This window comes from Amphibalanus amphitrite, unplaced genomic scaffold (assembly GCF_019059575.1).
Source record: "Amphibalanus amphitrite isolate SeventyFive unplaced genomic scaffold, NRLGWU_Aamphi_draft 000912F_arrow, whole genome shotgun sequence".
Classification (NCBI taxonomy): Eukaryota; Metazoa; Arthropoda; class Thecostraca; order Balanomorpha; family Balanidae; genus Amphibalanus; species Amphibalanus amphitrite.
In genome coordinates, this window is record NW_024882406.1 from 110,379 (window position 1) to 131,402 (window position 21,024).

The following is a 21,024-nucleotide window of genomic DNA, read 5'->3' on the forward strand; positions in this document are numbered from 1 at the left end:
GTCTCTCAGTCCAGGCGTTAGGTACTGAGTCGTGCTGAGTCGAAAACGGCTGGGACGGGCTCGCGCAGTCCTCACCCTGACCCGTGCTAGGTGTATCGCCCACCACGCATCTCAACCCATTCACCCCAAACGGTTGTAGCCCGCCCCCGCTCAGACCTGTGCCTTTTCTCCAGTCTGACCTCTCCGATGGCAGGGGGTGAGGCTGTCTGTGACCGGGCCGGCCGGCGGCTCCTCATGGGTTCACTTTCACCGCGCGGCGACGGCGGCCGGGGCAGCCGGCGGCGGCGCGGCCGGCCAGCCGCAGCGCGCTGACCCACATCCCGGCAGCAGCGAGTTCCACTTTCCTCACAACTGGCGGTGCAGTGCGGCGGGCAGCACGTGCCTGCGAGCGGTGGCCGGCGCGCGGAGCAGAATCGCCGGGCTGTGCGCGCTGCCAGAGACGGGCATGAGGACGAGCCGGGTGCTACGCAGTGCTAACACGTGCTAACGAGTGCTAGCGGGTGTCGGCGAGTGCTAGCGGTCTGTCGAGAAGTGACCGGGGAGTCGTGCTAACCGGGCCGACAGTCATGGAGCTCTGCCTACTTCTGCTCGTGGTTATGGTGAGTAGAGAGTGCCGTTGCTTACCCAGCTGTGCTAAATTGTCATCTGACCTGTTACACTGTCTTTTGACCTGTCACATTTCCCTTAGACCCGTCACATTGCCAACTGACCTGTCATTGTCAGCTGACCTGTCAAATTGTCATCTGACATGTCAACTAAAATGCCATGCTGTCATATGATGTCGCACTGTCATCTGAGGTTGTCAGACTGTCATAAGAATAACATCGGCCATCGTCCTGTCCTCTGAATTGTCAGGCTGTCATATGACACGGCAGATTGTCATCTGACATTGTCATGTGACTTGTCAGGACAGGTAGAGATAAAGAAAGAGGGAGATAGAGAGAGAGAGGGGAGGGGGTGGGTGGGAAGAGATGTGCCGTCTGAGATGAATTCAGCTCTCTCTCCCTCTCTCTCTCTCTCTCCCTCTCCCTCTTCTCTCTCTCTCTCTCTCTCTCTCTCTCTCTCTCTCTCTCTCTCTCTCTCTCTCTCTCTCTCTCTCTCTCTCTCTCTCTCTCTCTCTCTCCCTCTCTTTCCAAGGCGAGCGCCTGTCGTTGCAGACTGGATAGAGGAGAGTTTAAGAGTAATTATGCTGTCACTTCAGCTTACGTCTGGAGAGCACGCGATCACAGTCAGTACCTCACACCAATCGACTGGGGAGAGCGTGCTTTGAGTGGCGACAATTTCCCTAGTATGAGATTACAGGCCACAGATATTGATATGGGATAAACGGTGTTTGCCAGACAGGGCAGTGTACAGATAATTATTAGGAAACAGACGTTTGCCAAACGTTTATAGGACAGTATTGCCGTCTTTTCTTTTGTCATAGGTATATGAAGTCTTGAACACTTCCAATCATACAAGAACATCCTTTTTCATCACACATCTCGGTTTTACAAGCCTACCCAATATCCATTCGTTTTACCTCCAAACGTCAATAATCACCACCTGCCTATTTTCTGGCCAGCTGATCTTTCTCGTCACGTCGACGCGTTGCCTCAGGTCAGTGCGTGACCCATAGAGCATTCTGTCAGTTTTCGGCGCCTGCTGTGCCCATTGAGGCTCGTGAGAGCTTCTGTACGGCCGCGTGCCCTCAGGCGCCGCTCCAGGGCAGTGCTGACTGACCATAGTCTCACAGTGGACCGTCTCCAGTGAATTAGCTCGCAGTCAGCTGAATTCACACCACAAATGGGTCGCTACTGGGGTGTAACTTAATGTGCGCGTGTGTGATGGTTGTAGTTTGTTTGTAGATTGTAGCTTCCCTATTTGTGGATTAGGCCATGGAAAATGTCTTGAAGGATATGGCTTGCATTCATCGGTTTTATACACCCCGCAAGGATATCAATGGCTTGCATTCCTCTGTCATATACTCCCTGCTTATCTTCCACCCTTCAAAGAAATGTGAGCGTGACATTGATTGGTATGCCAAGCGTTGGAGCTGCGGTTTGACCGAGTTTTGTTTCGTGTTGCGTCACCCTTCTGTGGGTGTTTCTTTGAGTCATCCACTGCTTGGCACCGATCCGTTATCGACAGAAATGGCGCCCTGAGCTCAAAAGCAGTGCACGGCATCCAGTAAAGGTGCAGGGCCCAATGTTCGCCTCTTTCTGTTTATTGGTTGTAACTTGTAAGGACGGTGCTCTCTCGTTCTTTGGCAAATGATTAGCCCGCCAGCGCTGTCGGCCGTTCGGAAACATTCCAATTGTGTTGAACCGAGGATTTGTCTGTATGACATTTGATTAATAATATCAAGTTCAAGGCCGGCACCATAGCTGCCTTTACTTATATCATCGTGCCATTGCTAACGATACATGCAACACATCTAAGCTGTGCTGGGCCATCATAAATCAAATGTCATGTAGGTATTTTCATCATCACTGCAAACAAGTTCTCAGCCCCCTGAGGTTTCTCGTACGCATGCTAAGGCGTTCTTCTTGCATCGAACTAGCTTGCAAAAACTTCATCCCTCGCTGGCGAAATGTGCTGGAGGGCAGGCGGGCGTCTGTTTTGCTGCAGCTGAGGTCAACTGCGTCAGAATAGTCATCTGAAGTTGGCACTTTGCCAGGTTAGCACAGCACTGAGTTGGCGCATTGCCAAGCTCACACAGCGCTTAAGTAGCTTGTTGCCAGGTTGACACAATATAAGTATTGAAGCTACTGTGTCAGTTGGACTGGAGTGACAACACGGTAAGCGATACTTCGGCGATACAGCAGCCACTACGGAAGTGTCACACCTAACAACGCACGAGATAGCGCGGATAACAGTGCCCTAGTGACTGAAGCCGCCGTGTTTTTAGAGTTCAACTGAGGTGAAACTTTCACACCACAGCTACCTCGCAGAAGAAATACGAGCCAAACTCATGGTCATACGCCGGCTCTAGCTGCTTGGATCGTCTCAAACCAGTTTGTCTGATCACTAGGGGCGGACCGGAGAGATTTCCATTCGAATTGCTACTTTCACCACACACCTCAGACGAGTCTGAGCAGGTCGTTTAATGGTATAAGAGCCGAGTCCTTTATTATCCCCAACAACGCAATCAGGCGTTGCCCTTTTAAGGAAAACGGTGCTACCATTTAGATTCGCATACCTACCCGCATACCTCCGCTACGGGATCCGGCGTCGCACCCTCCCTTAGTGCGTGGGAAAGGGGAGGACGAGGGGCTGGTCCCCAGGTGTCATGCCATTCTCTTCTATAAATATCCCATCCATTAGGTGGAAAGTTTTGGCCCGTGTCCAACTCGAGGGGACCACGGAAAGCCCCGGCTCATAGGAGTCTTGAACTGAATCGGGATCAATTGCTTGTCGTGTCGATATAATGTGACGATGCACTTGGGCACTTGTTATGTACTCAATAATTATTTCCCGAATAATGCCATTGTGACAGTCGTTAACAGCTCCTGTCTCACCAGCTCGGCGCGGTCTGCCACCAGACTGGTTACGGAGTGGTTAGACCGGCTGGCAGAGGACCAAAAACAGCCGGTACCTCGTGGTCCGGACTCGGTCAGCCATCACCCCTCCCCCTCCCCCACCCGCCCCTCCCCTCCCTGCACCTCGCCCTTTCGGCCGCAAACTGTGTCATAAACAGGTTCATACACCGGGTAGTTGTTCGCACGGAGAGGCCGCAATAGGTCGTACAATGGTGGGGATCAAAGCGTTTATGAGCGGTGTATGGCGAAGAAAAGAGAGAGAGAGAGAGAGAGAGAGAGAGAGAGAGAGAGAGAGAGAGAGAGAGAGAGAGAGAGAGAGGAGAGAGAGTTAAATGTAAATACAATACAATGCAATACAATACCGTGACGGCACGGTGTGAGGACGTATTTAGCACATTATGCCGCGATGGCGCTTCCAGTTGCTATGGAAACCGACCTCACAGCTGTTTTAAATTCCTGTCCAACAATCTGATACACGTAGCGGCCCTCTATCACCCACATTTCCATATTGATTCATCCTTACATCAGTCGAGGCACGTTCGAAAGTCAATGCAGAAATGCATGTCCATGTGGCCAATTGCAGGTCATCGCTCCGTCATTGCGGAAAGGTTCGACGATTGCGGAAAGGTGCGATGATTGCGGAAAGGTTCGACCAATGCGGAATGGGTCGGTCGGTAAGACTCGGACAGAGACACACCGCAAAATGTCACTCAGAGACAGATCAGTGGTCGATCTCGCCACCGCTATGCCAAGTTTCACTGGTTCTCAGTTTCCTTGTGGTTACGGACCGCTAGGCAGAGCTGAGGCGGTTTACTCCGTAGGTGACACGCCTATGACGAACAGTTTATCTTGCGCAGGGGTGGATTTTTATATTAAGTTGGGGTTGCCCGTGCAACCCCAACTTTGAATTGTGCAACCCCAACATCGGTTTGTGCAACCCCAACTTTACAACTGAAATAAATCGGCGGGCGACTCGAATAGTGCCGCCCCCATAACCCTGAGCCATCCCAAAACTCTATGCCACCCGTTGACATGGCACCATCTTTCAAAAGAGCCCTACCCATCATGTAGGCAATAGTCAGTTCACCCCTCAACTATCTAGTGTAATTGCCGCCTCCTCAGACCTCAAATGTAGGTGCCGCTCCCTCGAATGTAGGTGCCGCCCCCTCGAATGTAAGTGCCGCCCCTCGAATGTAGGTGCCGCCCCCTCGAATGTAGGTGCCGCCCCCTCGAATGTAGGTGCCGCCCCCTTAAATGTAAGTGCCGCCCCCTCGAATGTAGGTGCCGCCCCCTCGAATGTAGGCGCCGCCCATTAAATGTAGGCGCCATCCCCTCGAAAGTAGGTGCCACCCCCTTGAATGTTGGTGCCGCCCCTCAAATGTACCTAAATGCCGCCCCTCGAATGTAGGTGCCGCCCCCTCGAATGTAAGTGCCGCCCCCTCAAATGTTAGTGCCGCCCCTCCCTCGAACGTAGATGCCGGCCCTCCTCGAATGCAAGTGCCGCCCCCTCGAATGTAGGTGCCGCCCCCTCGAATGTTGGTGTCGCCCGCTCGAATGTAGGTGCCGCCCCCTCAAATGTAAATGTCGCCCCTCGAATGTAGGCGCTGTCTCCTCGAACGTAGGTGCCGCCCCTCAAATGTTAGTGCCGCCCCCTCGAATGTAGATGCCGGCCCTCCTCGAATGTAGGTGCCGCCCCCTCAAATGTTAGTGCCGCCCCTTCGAATGTAGGTGCCGGCCCTCCTCGAATGCAGGTGCCGCCCCCTCAAATGTTAGTGCCGCCCCCTCGAATGTAGATGCCGGCCCTCCTCGAATGTTGGTGCCGCCCCCTCAAATGTACCTAAATGCTGCCCCTCGAATGTAGGTGCCGCCCCCTCAAATGTTAGTGCCGCCCCCTCGAATGTAGATGCCGGCCCTCCTCGAATGTAGGTGCCGCCCCCTCAAATGTTAGTGCCGCCCCCTCGAATGTAGATGCCGGCCCTCCTCGAATGCAGGTGCCGCCCCCTCAAATGTTAGTGCCGCCCCCTCGAATGTAGGTGCCGGCCCTTCTCGAATGCAGGTGCCGCACCCTCGAATGAAGGTGCCGCGCCGCCCCCTCAAATGTTGGCCCCGGCCACTTATGCATAGGTGTCATCGGTCATCCCATAAAATGTAGGTTCCGTCCCTTCGAATGTAGATGGCACCCCCTAGGGTGTAGTTGCCGCCCCCTAAGGCCTTAGTTGCAGTGCAGCCCCCTCAAATGTAGGTGCCACCCCCTAAGTGTAGGTGCCACCCCTTGAAATGAAGGTGCCTTTCCCTCACATGTAGATAGATGCCCCCCCCCATGCGTGGGTGCCGCCCCTCAAGTGAGGGTGCTGCCCATAAAATGTAGGTGCCGCCCCCTTTAAGTGTAGGCGCTGCCGCCTCAAGTGCAAATGCCATCGCCGCCCCCTCTAATGTAGGTACTACCCTCCTCTCAAGAGCTTGAGCAGTCACAAGGCCGTGTAGAGCTATCGGACATGCAAAAATGACCAGTTAAAAAAATCGTGGATTTCGATTCCTGGTGCGCCGCTCAGTGGGGGGGGGGGGGGTGCCCAGTGGAGGTCGCAGGGGGCACCCAAAGACAAATCAGGGGCCATCATATAATTTGCCCCCTTAAACAACCGATGGGCCCCGATAGGCGTAGGGGCCCTGGCTCTTACCCGATTGTCACGAGGCTCAAGAAACCAACGCCAGGTATTATGTAACAGCCCCCATACCGGTCTTTGAGTATCCTGACTTCTCAGGGCGCTTCAGTGGCCTTCAAGGGCCCACCTTGACCGATGAGGGCCCACATCGACCGATGAGGGCCCACATCGACCTCTCAGGGCCCTCCACTGGCCCTTGAGGGCCCTAAAGCGGCATCAGGAGTCCCCCAACCGGCCTTTGAGGGCACCACACTGATCTCTTGATGGCCTCATTTCTGTCTCTGGGGTTCAGGACTGACCTTTGGGTGCCGGTCACTAAGAGCCCGCTTCGAGCTCTGAGGGTCTCAAACTGGCCTTTGAGGGCCCTGTACTGGTCTCGAGGGCTCCCAAACTGGTCTCTGGGGGTCCACGCCTCTAATGGCCTCATTTCTTTTTCTGGGGGCCTAAGACCGGCCTTTGGGTGTCCCCGAGGGCCCGTACTGACTTCTGAAAGCCCGATGCCGGTCTCTAATGGTTCACATCGGCCTCTGAGGGCCCTATGCTGACCTCTGGGGTCCAACACCGACCCATGCTGGTCTTTTAGGGCCCCACACTGACCTCTGAGGGCTCCACGCTGGCCTGTAAGATACCACACCGGCATGTGAGGGCCCACGTCGGCCTCAAACTGCCCTTTGAAGGCTCTGTACTGGTCTCTGAGGGCCTCACACTGCCGGTACGAACCCAAGCTGGTCTTTTGAGGGTCCAAACTGGTCTCTGACGGCCCAAACTGGCCTCCTAGGGCCCAACACCGTGGCTTCGGATGGCCCAATTTCTGTCTCTGGCGGACAAAGACTGACCCTTGGGCACTTCTGAGGGCCCGTACTGGCTTCTAAAGGCCCGATGCCGGTCTCTTAGGACCAACATTGGCCTCTGAGGGCCCATCCTGGCTTTTGAGGACGCTCTGTCCGGTCTTTTAGGGCCCCATACTGACCTCTGAGGGCTCCACGTTGGCCTGTAGAAATCACACTGGCCTCTGAGGACCCACGTCGGCCTCTAATGGTTCCAACTTCCAAACTGACCTTTGAAGGCCCTGTACTGGTCTCAGAGCCCAGAGGGCCTCAACTGGCTTCTAAGGGTCCCAAACTGGCCTCTGAGGGCCCCAAACCGGCCTCTAAATGTCTCACACCGGCTGCTGATAACCCCATTTCTGTCACTGACATCCAAAGCTGGCCCTTGTCCCTTGGGTGCCTCTGAGGGCCCCGTACTGGCTTCTGAAGGCTCTATGCCGGCCTCTGAGGACCCATGCCGGTCTTTAGGGGCCCTGTGGTAGTGTGCTCCTCGATTGTCTCCCTGGAGCCGCCTCTGCGATGACTTGCCCGCCGGCGCATGGGCCGACGGCTGGGGTCAGCGGGCGCGGTTGGAATGTGGACCAGTCTTGTTCGAGACACAATGCAAGCGGGAGCCCTACTGTCGCTTATAACAGGCCCCATACTGGACTCTGAGGGCCCCAAACTGGCTTCAATGGGCCCCAGCCGGTCTATGGGGTCTCTACACCGCCACTGATGGCCCTATTATGGTCTCTGGGGTGCCAGGTTAGTATAGTCCCTGAGGGCCCACATCGGCCTCTGAGCCTGGGGGCCCCATACAGGCCTTTGAGGGCCAATACTGGCCTTTGAGGGCCCTACACCGACCTCTGAGGGCCCCGAATCGGGCTCCTCTGAGGGACCCACACTAGCCTCTGATGAACCCACTCCGGTCGCTGGGGGCTCAAGATTGAACTTTGGGTGCCTCGCACTGGGCTCTGAGGGCCCACATTGACCTCCGAGAGCTCCACACTGGCCTGTAAGGGATCATATTGGGCTGGCCTCTGATGACCAACTGGTTTTGGAGGGCCAGTACTGGCCAGTGGCCACTCAGTGTCCCAAACCGGCTTTTGAGGGCCATAACCGGCATCTGATGGACCGAACCGGACCCTGGTAGCCCAAAACAGGCCTCAGAGGGCCCCGCACCAGACTCTGAGAGTCCCATCTTTAGTCTCTGGGGTCCAAGGAAGAACTTTTGGCGTTTCATGCCGTCCTCCAAGGTTCCCTGTCAGTCTCTGTTGGTCCCCATGTCGGAATTTCGGAATTTGAGGGCCGTTATCTCGTCGCAGCGGGCCGGCATTAAGGTCTATTACCAACCATATCGGGGTCACATCGGTTTCTGAGGGCCCATGTCTGCCGCCAAGGGTCCCTGGTCTCTGATAGAACCATTTAGGTCTTTGAGAGCCCGGGCCTGCCCATCACAGGCGCCTCATGCTATCTTCTTATTCTCTGCCGATCTCGGAGGGCCCCTGTCGATCTGTTTGGCCCGTGCAGGTTTTTAAGGGCCGCTGCTAGTCTCTGAGAGCCCCATCCCCATGTCGTTAGTTGTGTCTATTTTGGGTCGCATTGGCACCACACATGTCTCTTAGGGCCCATACCAGTCAAGGGGTCCCACATTGACCTCTCAAGGACCAACGCTGGCCTCAAGGGCTCACACCACCTCAGAGGTTCCGAACTGGCCTTTGACGACCCCGCACTGGCCTTTGATGACCCCGGGCCCGCACTGGCCTCTGATGGCTCAGGCAGGTCTCGTAAGACCCAGGTTGGAGTTCAAAGACCCATACTGCTGTGCGAGGTCTCACCCGGTTTACGAGGGTCAATCTCAATACTGGCCTTAAATGATCTTACGCCGGGCTTATATAAGGGTATCATACTGGTTTCAGAAGTTTTCCGCTACTTAAGAAAAACTTCAGGGGGAGGGGAGCGGATATTCGCCCCCCCCCCTCCGCGGTACGCGGGTTAAGCTAACACACCGCCCCCCCAGCGAGGGTCTACAGGGGCCCCTTTGCCAATTCGCCCCCCCCCCCCACGCCAAGTTTACGACCGTACCTGGTGGCGCCCACTTCCGAGCTATTGCGCCCCTCGGAACCGCTTTGGGCGCCCTTTCAGGGCTGTGCAACCCCAATAAAAAACAAAAAAATCCACCCCTGATCTTGCGTTCTAACTTCTATCAATATCTGTGCGGTACAACATGGATTTTGAAGTAATTTATTGTGAACATAATAATTACCTCAACTGAAAAGCCTCGATGTTTGTGAATGTTGTTGTAGGTGTATAAATAAATAATGTTCGAAATAAAGCTAAATACAAATATCTCCCAATTCAGGGACAAGTTTGACATTATTCGTCGAAATTGTACTCAACTGGCTACTCAATAGCTGTTCTGTACTCACCCGACACCGGCGCTATTCCAGAACATTCTCAATTTACCAGCGTTCAGCCGACAACCCGCTCGTAGTGCTAGTGCTTTATTCAGACATGCAGTCTCCGAGTATATCGGTGTTACTGTCTTGTGATGTCAGGAGGAAATGCAGTCTCCAAGAAGGCTGGGCAAAAATACGATATGGTTCTGTTTCTAGACGCAGTCTCCACGGATGTTCGCGGTTGCAAAGCTGTGTAGCACTTAACAGTCAGTCGGTTCACCTCGGAAATAACTTGTATGTTGGAATAATTACATCGAAACGAGGAAATAAGTGTCGATTGTAGAAATATCTATAACGCTTGACCAGGATAAAGCATTCATCTTCCACCATTAGGAAAATGTAAAATGCTGAGTTTCAATTTTCAAACCAAGTAAGTTACAAGGGAGGGTCAACTATATTTACGTTACCGTTCGAAGGATGAAAACATGTTTTCATTTGTTACATAAGTACATGATTGTAAGTTAGCAGTCGGGAAAGTCTGGTCCTCGAATAAGTACCGGTCTCCCTTTCATACGTCACCGACAAGTGCATCCTGTATAAATGCATACGGATGAATCTGTGGCCCGCTTGGGCGCCATGGCCCATGAGAGCGAAAGTGAGCCCTGTTCATCCAGCTTCGTACCACCAAAATTGGCCTGCATGGTCGGCTGGCGTGCGCGGCAGATCGTGAGCAAGACACCGCTACTGCTGCCATAGGCGGCGGAACGGGGGGGGGCACCGGGGCACCGTGCCCCCCTTCATTTTGCCATTTTAACATTAGCCCTATGGGCGTTGCATGGAAATAATGGGACCAAAAGTCGGCAGTGCTCCCCCCTTAATTGAAGGTGTTCCGCCGCTACTGACTGCTGCTTCTTCATAGCAGAAATCTTCTGTTTTATGCTTTAGAAAGGATGTCCGGAAATGACTGTCACTTACAGAATCATGAAGTGATACCTATGTGTTTGGAGGAAAACAATCAGCCGGCTTAGTATGTATTGTTACGAAGAGTTGTGGCGAATGCCCACTGGTCACATAACACAAACACAAGATTTACGAATAATGTTCCGTTGTACCGAACTCTCCAACAACGTTTACACTTACGTTCGTCATAGGTCTTCGTTGAGTCCAATGCCCTTACTTAAGTCCAGAGCACCAAAAAGTCTAACTAATTCCATGCATGACCACTTTCTTTTGCGTGTGTTTTGGCGGTGAAATTTCTACGCCGCACCATCCGTACTCTTAAATCTGTTGAAATGCCCTTTCCGCAGCAAGTTGCCAAACTCCAAATCCCTTCCAACTGTTGCCAAATTCACCGACAAGTTTTCGAGCGTCCGGTTTGCCGCCGAGTTGCTGCGTCACTGCTGGTGAGCGACCTTCAGCTATTCCAGGATTTACCAGCTGGCCTGTCCTATTTTCTGCCGTCCCCCTGCCTCGTTGATATTCAGCGTTGACCTAGCTTCATCTGACACCATGCGGACCTATTTCGGTCGGACCAGGAGCAGCTAAAAGTGAAATGTATACTGCTATAATTTGAAAGTCACCGAACCAATTGACCTAGGGAATGGACGAGGATGTGAATTGCTTCAGTGACTCAAATTTAGTAGGCCCTTCCTCGGTCAGGCATGATGGATCCACCGTCACTTTGCGCGGTACTTTTAAGACAGACTGTACAGGGTGACACAAAAAAAACGGTCATCACCAAAATTCGAATAACTTCGGAAGTTTTTTTCAGATCATCACCAAACTTCGGCCACTTTAGGTCACACCTATGTAGCAGACATCCACCAAGTTTCAAGTCTTCACTACGAATACTTTTAGTACAGTGTGTGTTTTACGGACGCTCCACAATGTGCTCCAGGTGAGCGCCCCGGCGCTGCAGGGCGTAGGCACACCTGCATCCGGCGGGCAAAGTTGCCGATAACCCGATAAAAATAACGTTTCAGGGGTAGCATACCCCCTGAGCACTGTCTCCAGAGGCCATTGCACTCTGTAAAGTGCACAGCCATCGGGTTATCGACAGCTTTGCCCGCCGGATGCAAGTGTGCCTACGCCCTGCAGCGCCGTGGCGCTCACCTGGAGCACATTGTGGAGCGTCTATAAAACACACACTGTACTAAAAGTATTCGTAGTGAAGACTTGAAACTTGGTGGATGTATGCTACATAGGTGTGACCTTAAGTGGCCGAAGTTTGGTGATAATCTGAATAAAACTTCCGAAATTATTCGAAATTTGATATGACCGTTTTTTTGTGTCACCCTATACCTACGAGAACCTCATAAGGTATACCGAGTACGCAAAGCTTGTCGACACCGTTTGAGTCGATGGGAAAGCGATCGGCGATCGCCTGCTCATGCGGGAATAAATCTAGTCGAGAGCGTGACAAATTTCAAGCTAACACCTTCGACACTAGAAATCGGTCTTAGAGAACGAGCATTGCGTGCCGAAAGAGCAACGAATTCGGGGACAGCTCGCTGCACGATCGTGCAGTTCGTGCTCAGATGTAGCACTCTTTAGACCAGAGTGACTTACTCTTGCGCTGGTAGTGGCATCACGTTTTCTGGCAGAAATCGTTTCTACTACAATTTCGTGCACCAAGCTAGCACGTTCCACTATGATTTGACCCAGTCCTTGGAGTGTGTAGGCTAATGTAACTCGTGATTTCACGATGGTTAGGACATACATAAGACCCGTCTCGATCCGAAAGTGGCACCATCACATCGTACAAGCGTTTTCTCTGCCAATTACGTAATGTGCAGTCTGGTGGCTACCCTTCACTAGAAGAAGAACCAGTATCAACCAAGCACTCATGGCAAGCATTCTTGCTCAACTTGCGCCAAAAACCAGACACACTCGCGCACCCGGATGCCGCTTTACAAACGCGCTTCCGAACGAACCTTTACATTCACTTGTGAGTGAGGATCTCCGGGATTGCGCTATCGCTGGGCTGGGCGGTAGGCCCGGGTCGGGTGCCCCAAAGATCCGGGTGCCCGGACCCCGCGGGAACCCCCTCCCCTCCCCTCCCAGTTCGGTCACTGTCACTTTCTCTGCTGGCAAGCGTGGCGTTGCCCACATGTCACGTGAGGTCACTCGATGCTGCGACTGGATCACGTATGTAATGTAATGTAATGCATGTAACCTGCAGTGTCTTTGGGAGAACAAAGAGTATTAAACGCTTTATTATCTGGGCGTTAAAAGATGAAACCGTGAGTCTTTTTTAGAATCAAGTTCTAGAGAAGGGATTTAATAGTTTTATAGCTCCAGCCTTCAAGGTTTTGACCCATCGCTTGCATGTTTGGTAGTTACACGAGCTAGAATAACCTAAGGCGGGCCCGAAGGCCCTGCCCTACAGAAGCCAGCGGGCAGCTGCAAAATTACACCGCGCTTACAATGTAAATGTAAGCAGCGGATGCCCAAAAACATCCACCACTCCACAAACAAGACCTCGTCGAGTCAAGCAGATGCAGCTCGCGACAGTAACCATGGCAACGCCCTGGTGTCGCGCAGGTGCACAGCTGGCTGGCGATTTCACTTTTATTCTCGGCTCCAGGCCATCGTTCGGCCGTTGCCTGTCTCGCACCAGACAGCGTTTCTCGTTCACAAAGCGCTTTCGTGACGAGCTTCGATGCTTCTGAGGCTCGTGAAGCTCTCATCGTTTACGATCCATTGCCACCAGCGAAATGCGACGACGGTGTTTCGTGATTGTGGCTGAGCTCTCACGGGCGTTCCGTGACACAGTTTATGGTGTGTCGACGGCTCGGAGAAACTTAGCGCATGTGACGTGCCTCTTAGCAGAGCACCCCTTACGGGGGAAGGTATCAGGCTCGAGAGACATGCATCGGCCTTATGGCGATTGACAAACAAAGATTGGCTGGAAATGGGATCGATAATAAAGTAGGCATTGTTGGCACTTAAACAGCCTACGCTCCAACTATACCTCCTTTCAGTCCACATGACTACACGGGTCGCATAAATTTATGAGCCACATACCCGCTAAATACCCCCGCTCTCATACCACATGTCTAACCCCCCCCCCCCCCTCTTCCAACAGGCGGTAGGCGTCGCCAGCACTGGCAACAACAACAACAACAACAGCAGTAGCGGCGGCGGCGGCGGCAGCGGCAGCCCGTTCCCCAGCCTACAGTGTGGCCCAGTGAACCGGAGGGGTCGGCGACTCTGGGGGAAGCCTCGACCGGTCCACCCGCCGTCAGTCTGCGAGAAGTCGGCACCGAGCCGCGGTGCCGTGCTCTGCGACGAGCCGGGAGACGACTACCCCTGGTAAGATGGGGGTAATAACTACTAACCCTGGTAAGATGGGGGTAATAATTACTACCCCCGGTAAGATGGGGGTAATAAATACTGCCCCTAGTAAGATGGACCGAAGCCAAATGACGGCTGTCACTGGGAAGGAGTTACTGCTATCAGGCAGTAACTACTCACTCCTCATAAGAAGGGAGCACCCCATCTTGGTGAAATGGGAGAAGGGTCGGGAAGATGGAGAAATGACAATTACACTGGTAGCTAGGTACCTAAAACAAGGGGGCATGAAGTATGAATTGGGGGATGCTCACCTTATATAATAGTAAAACTACTAACAAAAGAAATGAGTTACCATCAGCGGATCTTTCTTTAGGATAGTTGCGGGGGAATACCTACTTTATTGTATGGTAGCAGTTGCACGACCAGCCTATTCCTCATTTTATGTTTTTACTTTCACAGGGAGTTAACCCTCGCCCGTATTGGTGTTTTTCCAGCCGCGAACGTATAAGGGGGGGGGGGGGTCCGTTGGACCCCCCCTTGCCGTTTCGCCCCTGATCGAGCTAGAGCTTCGCGGAAAGAGTTAACCCTCGCCCGTATTGGTGTTTTTCCAGCCGCGAACGTATAAGGGGGGGGGGGGTCCGTTGGACCCCCCCTTGCCGTTTCGCCCCTGATCGAGCTAGAGCTTCGCGGAAAAAACGAGCATGTTGCCCGTGACGAGAGGAAGCCGATGATACCCAATTTTAAGGTCCTAGGTCATTGGTTGACCTTGCAGGTCAGGTCAATGACCCAAAAGTCGGGAAAATCGGGACCTGTTAGAACGTCGTTAAGTGTGGCTGCCATGGGGTTTTTCGGGGTGCTGATCACGAATATCATGTTAGTTTTGATCACAGATGATGTCTTCATGCATTTAGGCCAGGTCGGGTCAGGTCAGGTCAGGTCAACCAGTAAGGGTATTCGTAGTAGGTGGTAACCGCCTCTGACAGCTTCGTAACATGTTACGAAGGCACCAAAACTACTTCGTAAATGTTCATATGGTTGCTAAATTCGAATTCAGCTCCAAAAACTGGTCTAGAAACATGTAAAACTCGAAAAAGTGAACCGAGGTCATCAAAGGTCAATGACCTGACCTGACCTTCAGGTGACCTTGACACCCACCATAATGCATGGGGGCAGCATCATATCACATGTTTGAACGCTTGAAACCACGAAAAGACTGCAAACGCGCGGCTAATGCGAGCCGACATACGCCGAATCGCGATTCCCGCCAAACATGGTCTCGAAAAGTAGGTCACAGGTCAAAGGTCATTTGGGTCAGGGTCATGAAATTTTCAGGGTAGGTGTAAAATTGATGAACGCGAGGGTACTGAAAGTTTCGTCGCGATCGGCCGCTTTTTACGCGAGTTATTTGCGAAAAACCATGGGGGGGGGGTCCGTTCGACCCCCCCCCCCCTATACGGGCGAGGGTTAGGATAGTTGCGGGGGAATACCTACTTTATTGTATGGTAGCAGTTGCACGACCAGCCTATTCCTCATTTTATGTTTTTACTTTCACAGGGAGGCGATCGACAACTACCTACGCCAGTCCAGCGACGTCGTCAAGAAACGCGTCGAGAACACGCTAAAAGCCAGCAGAATAGTGGCTGCCAACGCAGTCCGCAGACGAAACGCCCGCTCGGCTGATCAGGTGGTCAAGGATAGTGACGCCCAAGAGATCACCTTCGCTACCGATTCCAGCGACAAGATCAGAGCAAAGAAGCATATCGATCCGCCGCCAGGTAATTTGAACAATGCGATGACTTGGGAAGGCTCCGGGACCCACGACGACACAGAGACTGACCCGACATCTATCGGTGACAGTGCAAACTTGACGTTCTCTGAGGACTTACTAGAGGGCAGTGGGGACGAGACGACCTCTAATGAGGATGCTAAGGCGCCCAATGACGACCTGGACTTCTTAGTGTCGTACTTTCTGCGAGATGAGCCTGTGGACGATATGACAAAAGACGCCATCAAAGACATGCTGAAGTTCCGCAAGACGTTTGTGACCCCCAGTGGACGTGAGGAGATACTCGCTCCCCCGACCCAGGCGTCCGACAAACTGACTCCGACTCGGACTCCGACTTCAACTCCGACTCAGACCACGACTCCGACGACTGTGACTCTCAGTCCAGTCGAGCAAGCCCCAGCCACTGACTCAGACGATTTCCGCGAGCAAACAATCGCTCACCCCAAAAGCACGAAACCTAGCAAAGTAATCCGCCTGGAGCCTGCTAAACGATCAGAAAGCGACGTTGAGCTGAAACAGGCTGCCCCGAATCAAAACCCCCCAGCAGACGTCCCTGAGGATGACCTCTTGACCTCGGCATCAGACGAAGATCCCGTGGCAGCGATGCCAGAAGCTCTTCCTCTCATTGCCAGTCCGCCAAAGATTGTCCACTTCAACCCACCTTCGGTTACAGTGCGTCAGCGCGTCACCGTTGCCAAGACAACGCCACCGCGTCCAACCACCTTCGGCCCGGAGCTGGACGACTTCACTGAGCTGGTGTACGCTAGCGGCACCCAGCGGCAACCTGAGGAAGCTGAGGTTGCGCCGCCGGCCACTCGAGCACCAGCGCCGCCGCCGCCGTCTACAGTCGAGCCCACTCCGGACCCTTACACACAGTGAGTATGGCATAGCATGAGCCTGGTATTCCCAATGTGGGCTTTCTGTTCATATTTGGTATGCCTGGCAGGTATCTTCTTTTTGAGCCACTATTATCTAACAAACTTTCGAATCGGAAAAGCGACTGTAGTTGCCCCGTGCGGAGTCGCAAACGCAATACACCTTCCAGTGGGCCAGACAGTAGGCCCTCTCGTGGTACATTCTCCTGTTTGCCCTCATTGTCACATGTAATACCAAACGCAGCGAGCCAGAGTACGCTCAACTGTGCTGAAAACACCCCAGGTACTGGACACTTGGACACCTTGCCCTGGAACAACTCAAGTTCCCCGGATCCAACGTGTTTACGTCTGGAGTGCTGGCAGCGAATGTGACATCCCCGACTTCCCCTCAGGTCTGCCTGCGACTACTGGGAGGAGCTGCGGTCCCCGTTCTACGCCATGAACACGCACAGCGAGTGGAAGACGCTCATCAACATGCCCAACTACGAGACCTACATCCACATGGAACACTGCAAGTAAGTCAATGGCAAGGTTTCTTCGATGGCTGAAAAGTCGTGTGTCTAGGCACCCCAAGCGCTGAAACAAGTTGTATCTCTAAGTCATCTCGATAGCTGGAACAGGTCGTGTGTTCAGGCTGAAGTCAATATGAAACCGATGGGGAGCCATTGGTAACCGTAGAATCTGTGTGCTCAATTTAGGTGTCCTTAGCATCATTCTCGTTGGAAAAGTTAGGTTTTCGGAATAAGTGAAGGTGCTTTCACACCAGACATGGATCCCTCCCACTGACCGATAGCTCTGAGCATTGACACCTCATTTCACGTCTACATCTTGCCATAACTGGAAACACTCCGGTCACATATGCGACCAGCTAGCTGAGCCCCTGCGTTCATTTATCCCCAACTCTAACATACCCCTCTGTCTGTCTATTCACAGGGAGGACAAATCGCAAGGACGCTGCGCCGAGGGATGCCGATGCACTCAAAAGTTCACCATCCGCAACATGCCCGTCTATGATCGTGACATCAACGGATGCGACGTTATCTACATGGACGAGTTCCTGTTCCCATCTCACTGCGACTGCAAGTGTCTTCCGCCCGGGTATACCCTGTTCCAGAGACCACCGGAGCCCACCACTCCTCTTCCTGAGGTGGCGGAGTTTTCCGAGTCGGTCCCCGAGGGGTGGCTGCCTGAGAGACCGACGACGGGGAGGTACGGTCAGAAGGAGAAGGAAGAGGAAGAGGAAGAGAAGGAGGTGGTAAGAGAGGAGGTGATAGAAGTGGAGGAGGCGGATGGAGAGGAGGAAGTGGTGGTAGTGGAGGTGGTAGAGAGGGAGAAGGGTGAAGAGAAGCCAGTGACATCTGTTGGCAGTCCGGAGAAGCTCAAGTCCGACTCTCCACCGTCGGGTGATGAAGAACGATCCGAATCTCAGGAGAAGGGGACGGAAGAACGACGATCACAAGCACGGCCACCGCCTCCGGCAATTCGGCGTCACGTGACCGTTCGACCCCGGCCCCGACGGCCCACAGCTGGCCCCAAACTGCCCTCCCCGCGCCCGGCAGCCGGCCCTCTCCGCTGGGAACTGTTGGCACAACGCCAGCGACCGGAGCGCCGCGCGGCGGTAGACAGCGAAACTAGCCACAGAAATCGGCTGCGCGGCCCGGCAGAGGCGCCCGCGGAGCTAAACCGCCGGTAGTGACATCTGTCGGGACGGAATGAAACTAGAGCTTGGCTGTGCAGGCGCTGCAACCGGCGGCGCTGTGTGAGAATGGCACGCTCTGAGAAACCTCGCGCGTGATACAAACACTACCAGTGGCAGCGAGGAACTTCGGGCGAAAGCGTCACTTATGAGTGATCAGAGACATTCAGCAAAAGGCGTGCGCTGTTGCCACGCCAAGCCATTGTCATGGAACGATACTTGTGGTAGTGTAAACCGCGAGATGGACGTATACCAGCGCTGCCGAGCTACGCCAAAGTGTGTGCCTACTGCCTTTTATCCCCAGTGAGAGGACACGAGAGAGAGAGAGAGAGAGAGAGAGAGAGAGAGAGAGAGAGAGAGAGAGAGAGAGAGAGAGAGAGAGAGAGAGACGCGTGCACAACTTTGCAGCACTTCACTTGCTTTACCTGCCCCAGTATGTTTATCCCCGTTTCATCACATGTACCAATATACCCCAGTGTGATGCGAGTATTAGATATTGACTAGTCTGTATTTACAAATGACAGGGCCGCGTGAGAAAAGCGTTCAGACATGTTCCGATACGTCACAGCCAGTTTTGATGAGCGATTTGTCCACCTTCTGGGACTCATGTTTATACCTGCAGTGTTTTTATTGCGTCGCGAGTGTTATGTGTAAGTGTATATTGTATACATACCGTCTTCCCAGTACTGTTTTACATTTGTACCATACTTTTACTTATGTGTTTTCAGGCTGAATTGGCCACTTATTGTGATCGGATGTCGTAACAAATATAACCGGACGTTGATGCTACAATTGTTTAGGACTCGAACACACGATGATTACTTTATTTTCTCGTGTCTGCTTTTTGTAAAAACCAAAATCCGTATGTGTGGTGTTTATTGGTTTCCATGAAGAGCACAAGATGATTCATCATTTTTACAGTCTAGAGGCCCACGTGAATATGGCTCTAGATCTCTCTTCAGCGATATACACGCAGTTTACATCAAACCATTACGCACAGAAAACAGAAAGAAACGGTGACGTACGACCAACACTCGCGCTGACATGTAGCGTCTCACACAAAACCACACACACAAACACACGCATCTTAGGCCCACAGACCAGGCGAGCAACCGATCATCTACGAATGTACAACAGTACAAACATGCCCACCATTTAGACAGGATGTGATCGGAGCGTCCACTCGCTTACACGTCAAGTAGGGTGCCTCGCTCCCTTTTGTTATTCAGCCTTCATCAAAGGAAGGTCGGATCTCGGGCGATCCCAGACAAATCAGGTAGAAAACTACCCTAGTGCTGGGTGTCTGGTTCCATTGTTGTGGCTAAAAAGACCAGACGCTTATACAGGGGAGCCCTCTGTCATATAGAGCCCCGTCAGCCTGATCAGATAACAGGATAGCGTTGTTCCTCACGTCAGCTGGGAGGTGGGTCCAGTCCAGACGTCCTTATTCTTTCTCTGTAGAAAGGTCACAACTCCTATTCTCTCTCTCCTCACCCTCACGAACCCCGCGCTCTGTCTCTTGCTCGTCTCCCTTTCGCAGTTTGAGCCACCAACTCTGTAGCTGAATCAACCACCGTCTGTCCTGCCTCAAAATAGGCTTCCAGCATCCCGCCTTTCCTTGCAGTGACTGTCCCGACTTCAGGGGAAGAGGCTCATCGAAGAAGACTCAAGAATGAAAGGCTGGGCAATCGATCGGACGCGCATCATCAACAAAATCCCCATCAGGAACCGGTTCTTAATTCATTACATAGAATGTGTGAAACAGATAATCAAAAGGGATTCATTGTTACTAATGTTAAATGTGTACGACAATCACGTATTTTACGGCAAAGTACCCACAGCATAAAACTCTTTCGACAACGTACGTTTTGTTACCGGTTTGACAGCTACGCCAGTCTAGCATCTCAAGTCAAAGCCATCGACATAGGTTCGCTTCCTGTCGATAGCATCCTTCGTCTATTCAGAAAACTGGAACAAATTTGGGCAAACCAGCCGCCAACAGCACCTCTTGAAACCAATCAGACCTAATCCAAGCGCACAACAACCGACCGACATAAGATGACAACAGTCCTAGCCAGCGGCGGTGGCGGCGCAGACACGGTGTGGAGACGACGCAGAGACGCGGGGGCCTGGGGTCGAGGGAGACGGCGGCTGCGGCAGGCTCTAGCCCTCCCTACCTCCTCGGCGGCTGACTGGGCCCGGCCAGAGCGCCCATCCTGCTCGGGTCCTGAGACGGATAGTGTACTGCCGCCAGGAAGGCCGGCGGGGGCGGCGGCGGCGCCAGACCCGGAGGCGGCCTCGGCGGCATCAGGAACGGCGGCGGCCCCGGCGGTGGGCCGTGCGGCGGCGGCGGCAGCGGGCCCGGCAGACCTGCGGGCGAGAGAGGAAGAAAGGGGTTAGATGGGGCCGGGCAGACCTGCGGACGAGAGAGAAAGGAGGTGTTGTCGATTCATTCACTGATTCGTTCATCAGTCCATGATTCATTCATTTATTTATTCTCACATTCATTCATTCGTTTCAATTCGCTCGATATTATTTCTGCAGATGTCAGCGTCTTATTTTATGCAAAGAGCAATGGATGTCTTATTAGTTTCTCCTTCCTGGCAGATCTTTAAATTTTCAAATGTCTCGATTATTGTCTCGCGACCGTTTTTTTTATACAATGACCTTTGCCATCGATTGAAGGTCACACATTAAAAATATTTTCATTGCACAAGCATGAATGTTCGTTTTTACTTCAATATATTGTGAAAATGAAGAAGGCGTCTCATGTTGCAGTTTGCAACTGAGGAGGGGAGTGTTAAAGTAAGGTGGAACTAGGGGTGAGTTGGCGTAGGTAAGGGGGGCTTTGGGGCGTTAAAGAAGAGCTCGAGAGTGGCTGGCATACCTGGCGACCACGCTTGCCTCCAAGCATCGATTCAAAATGAGTGGTCTACGCCACAAAATTAAATCGATTCAGCAACAAAAACATCACCCCGAAAG

General features: G+C 52.9%; 2 protein-coding genes across 3 annotated transcripts in view; one reads left to right on the forward strand and one right to left on the reverse strand.

Moving 5' to 3' along the window:
* On the forward strand, positions 1-18,909 carry LOC122367976 (protein spaetzle 4-like). 2 transcript variants are annotated; one of them, XM_043341549.1, is made up of 6 exons: positions 1-599; positions 13,477-13,703; positions 15,240-15,460; positions 16,145-16,346; positions 16,739-16,861; positions 17,280-18,909. In XM_043341549.1, the coding sequence occupies exons 1-6, from the start codon at positions 567-569 to the stop codon at positions 18,037-18,039; spliced, it is 1,566 nt and encodes a 521-aa protein (XP_043197484.1). In that variant the 5' UTR covers positions 1-566; the 3' UTR covers positions 18,040-18,909. The 2 variants fall into 2 exon arrangements, with proteins under 2 accessions (XP_043197484.1, XP_043197483.1); XM_043341548.1 differs by having other exon boundaries at positions 273-599; positions 15,240-16,346.
* LOC122367977 (pre-mRNA-splicing factor RBM22-like) overlaps positions 18,902-21,024 on the reverse strand; it is a 9,161-nt gene continuing 7,038 nt past the window's right edge. The window contains exon 10 of the mRNA XM_043341550.1: positions 18,902-20,412. Coding sequence (XP_043197485.1) covers positions 20,216-20,412 — 197 coding nt within the window. The 3' untranslated portion in view covers positions 18,902-20,215. The remainder of the gene's footprint in view (positions 20,413-21,024) is intronic.

Coding starts and splice junctions, on each gene's coding strand:
- LOC122367976 (XM_043341548.1), top strand. CDS start 567: ATGGAGCTCTGCCTACTTCTGCTCGTGGTTATG. Junction 13,704..15,239: donor CCGGGAGACGACTACCCCTG/GTAAGATGGGGG, acceptor TTACTTTCACAG/GGAGGCGATCGACAACTACC. Junction 16,862..17,279: donor ATCCACATGGAACACTGCAA/GTAAGTCAATGG, acceptor GTCTATTCACAG/GGAGGACAAATCGCAAGGAC.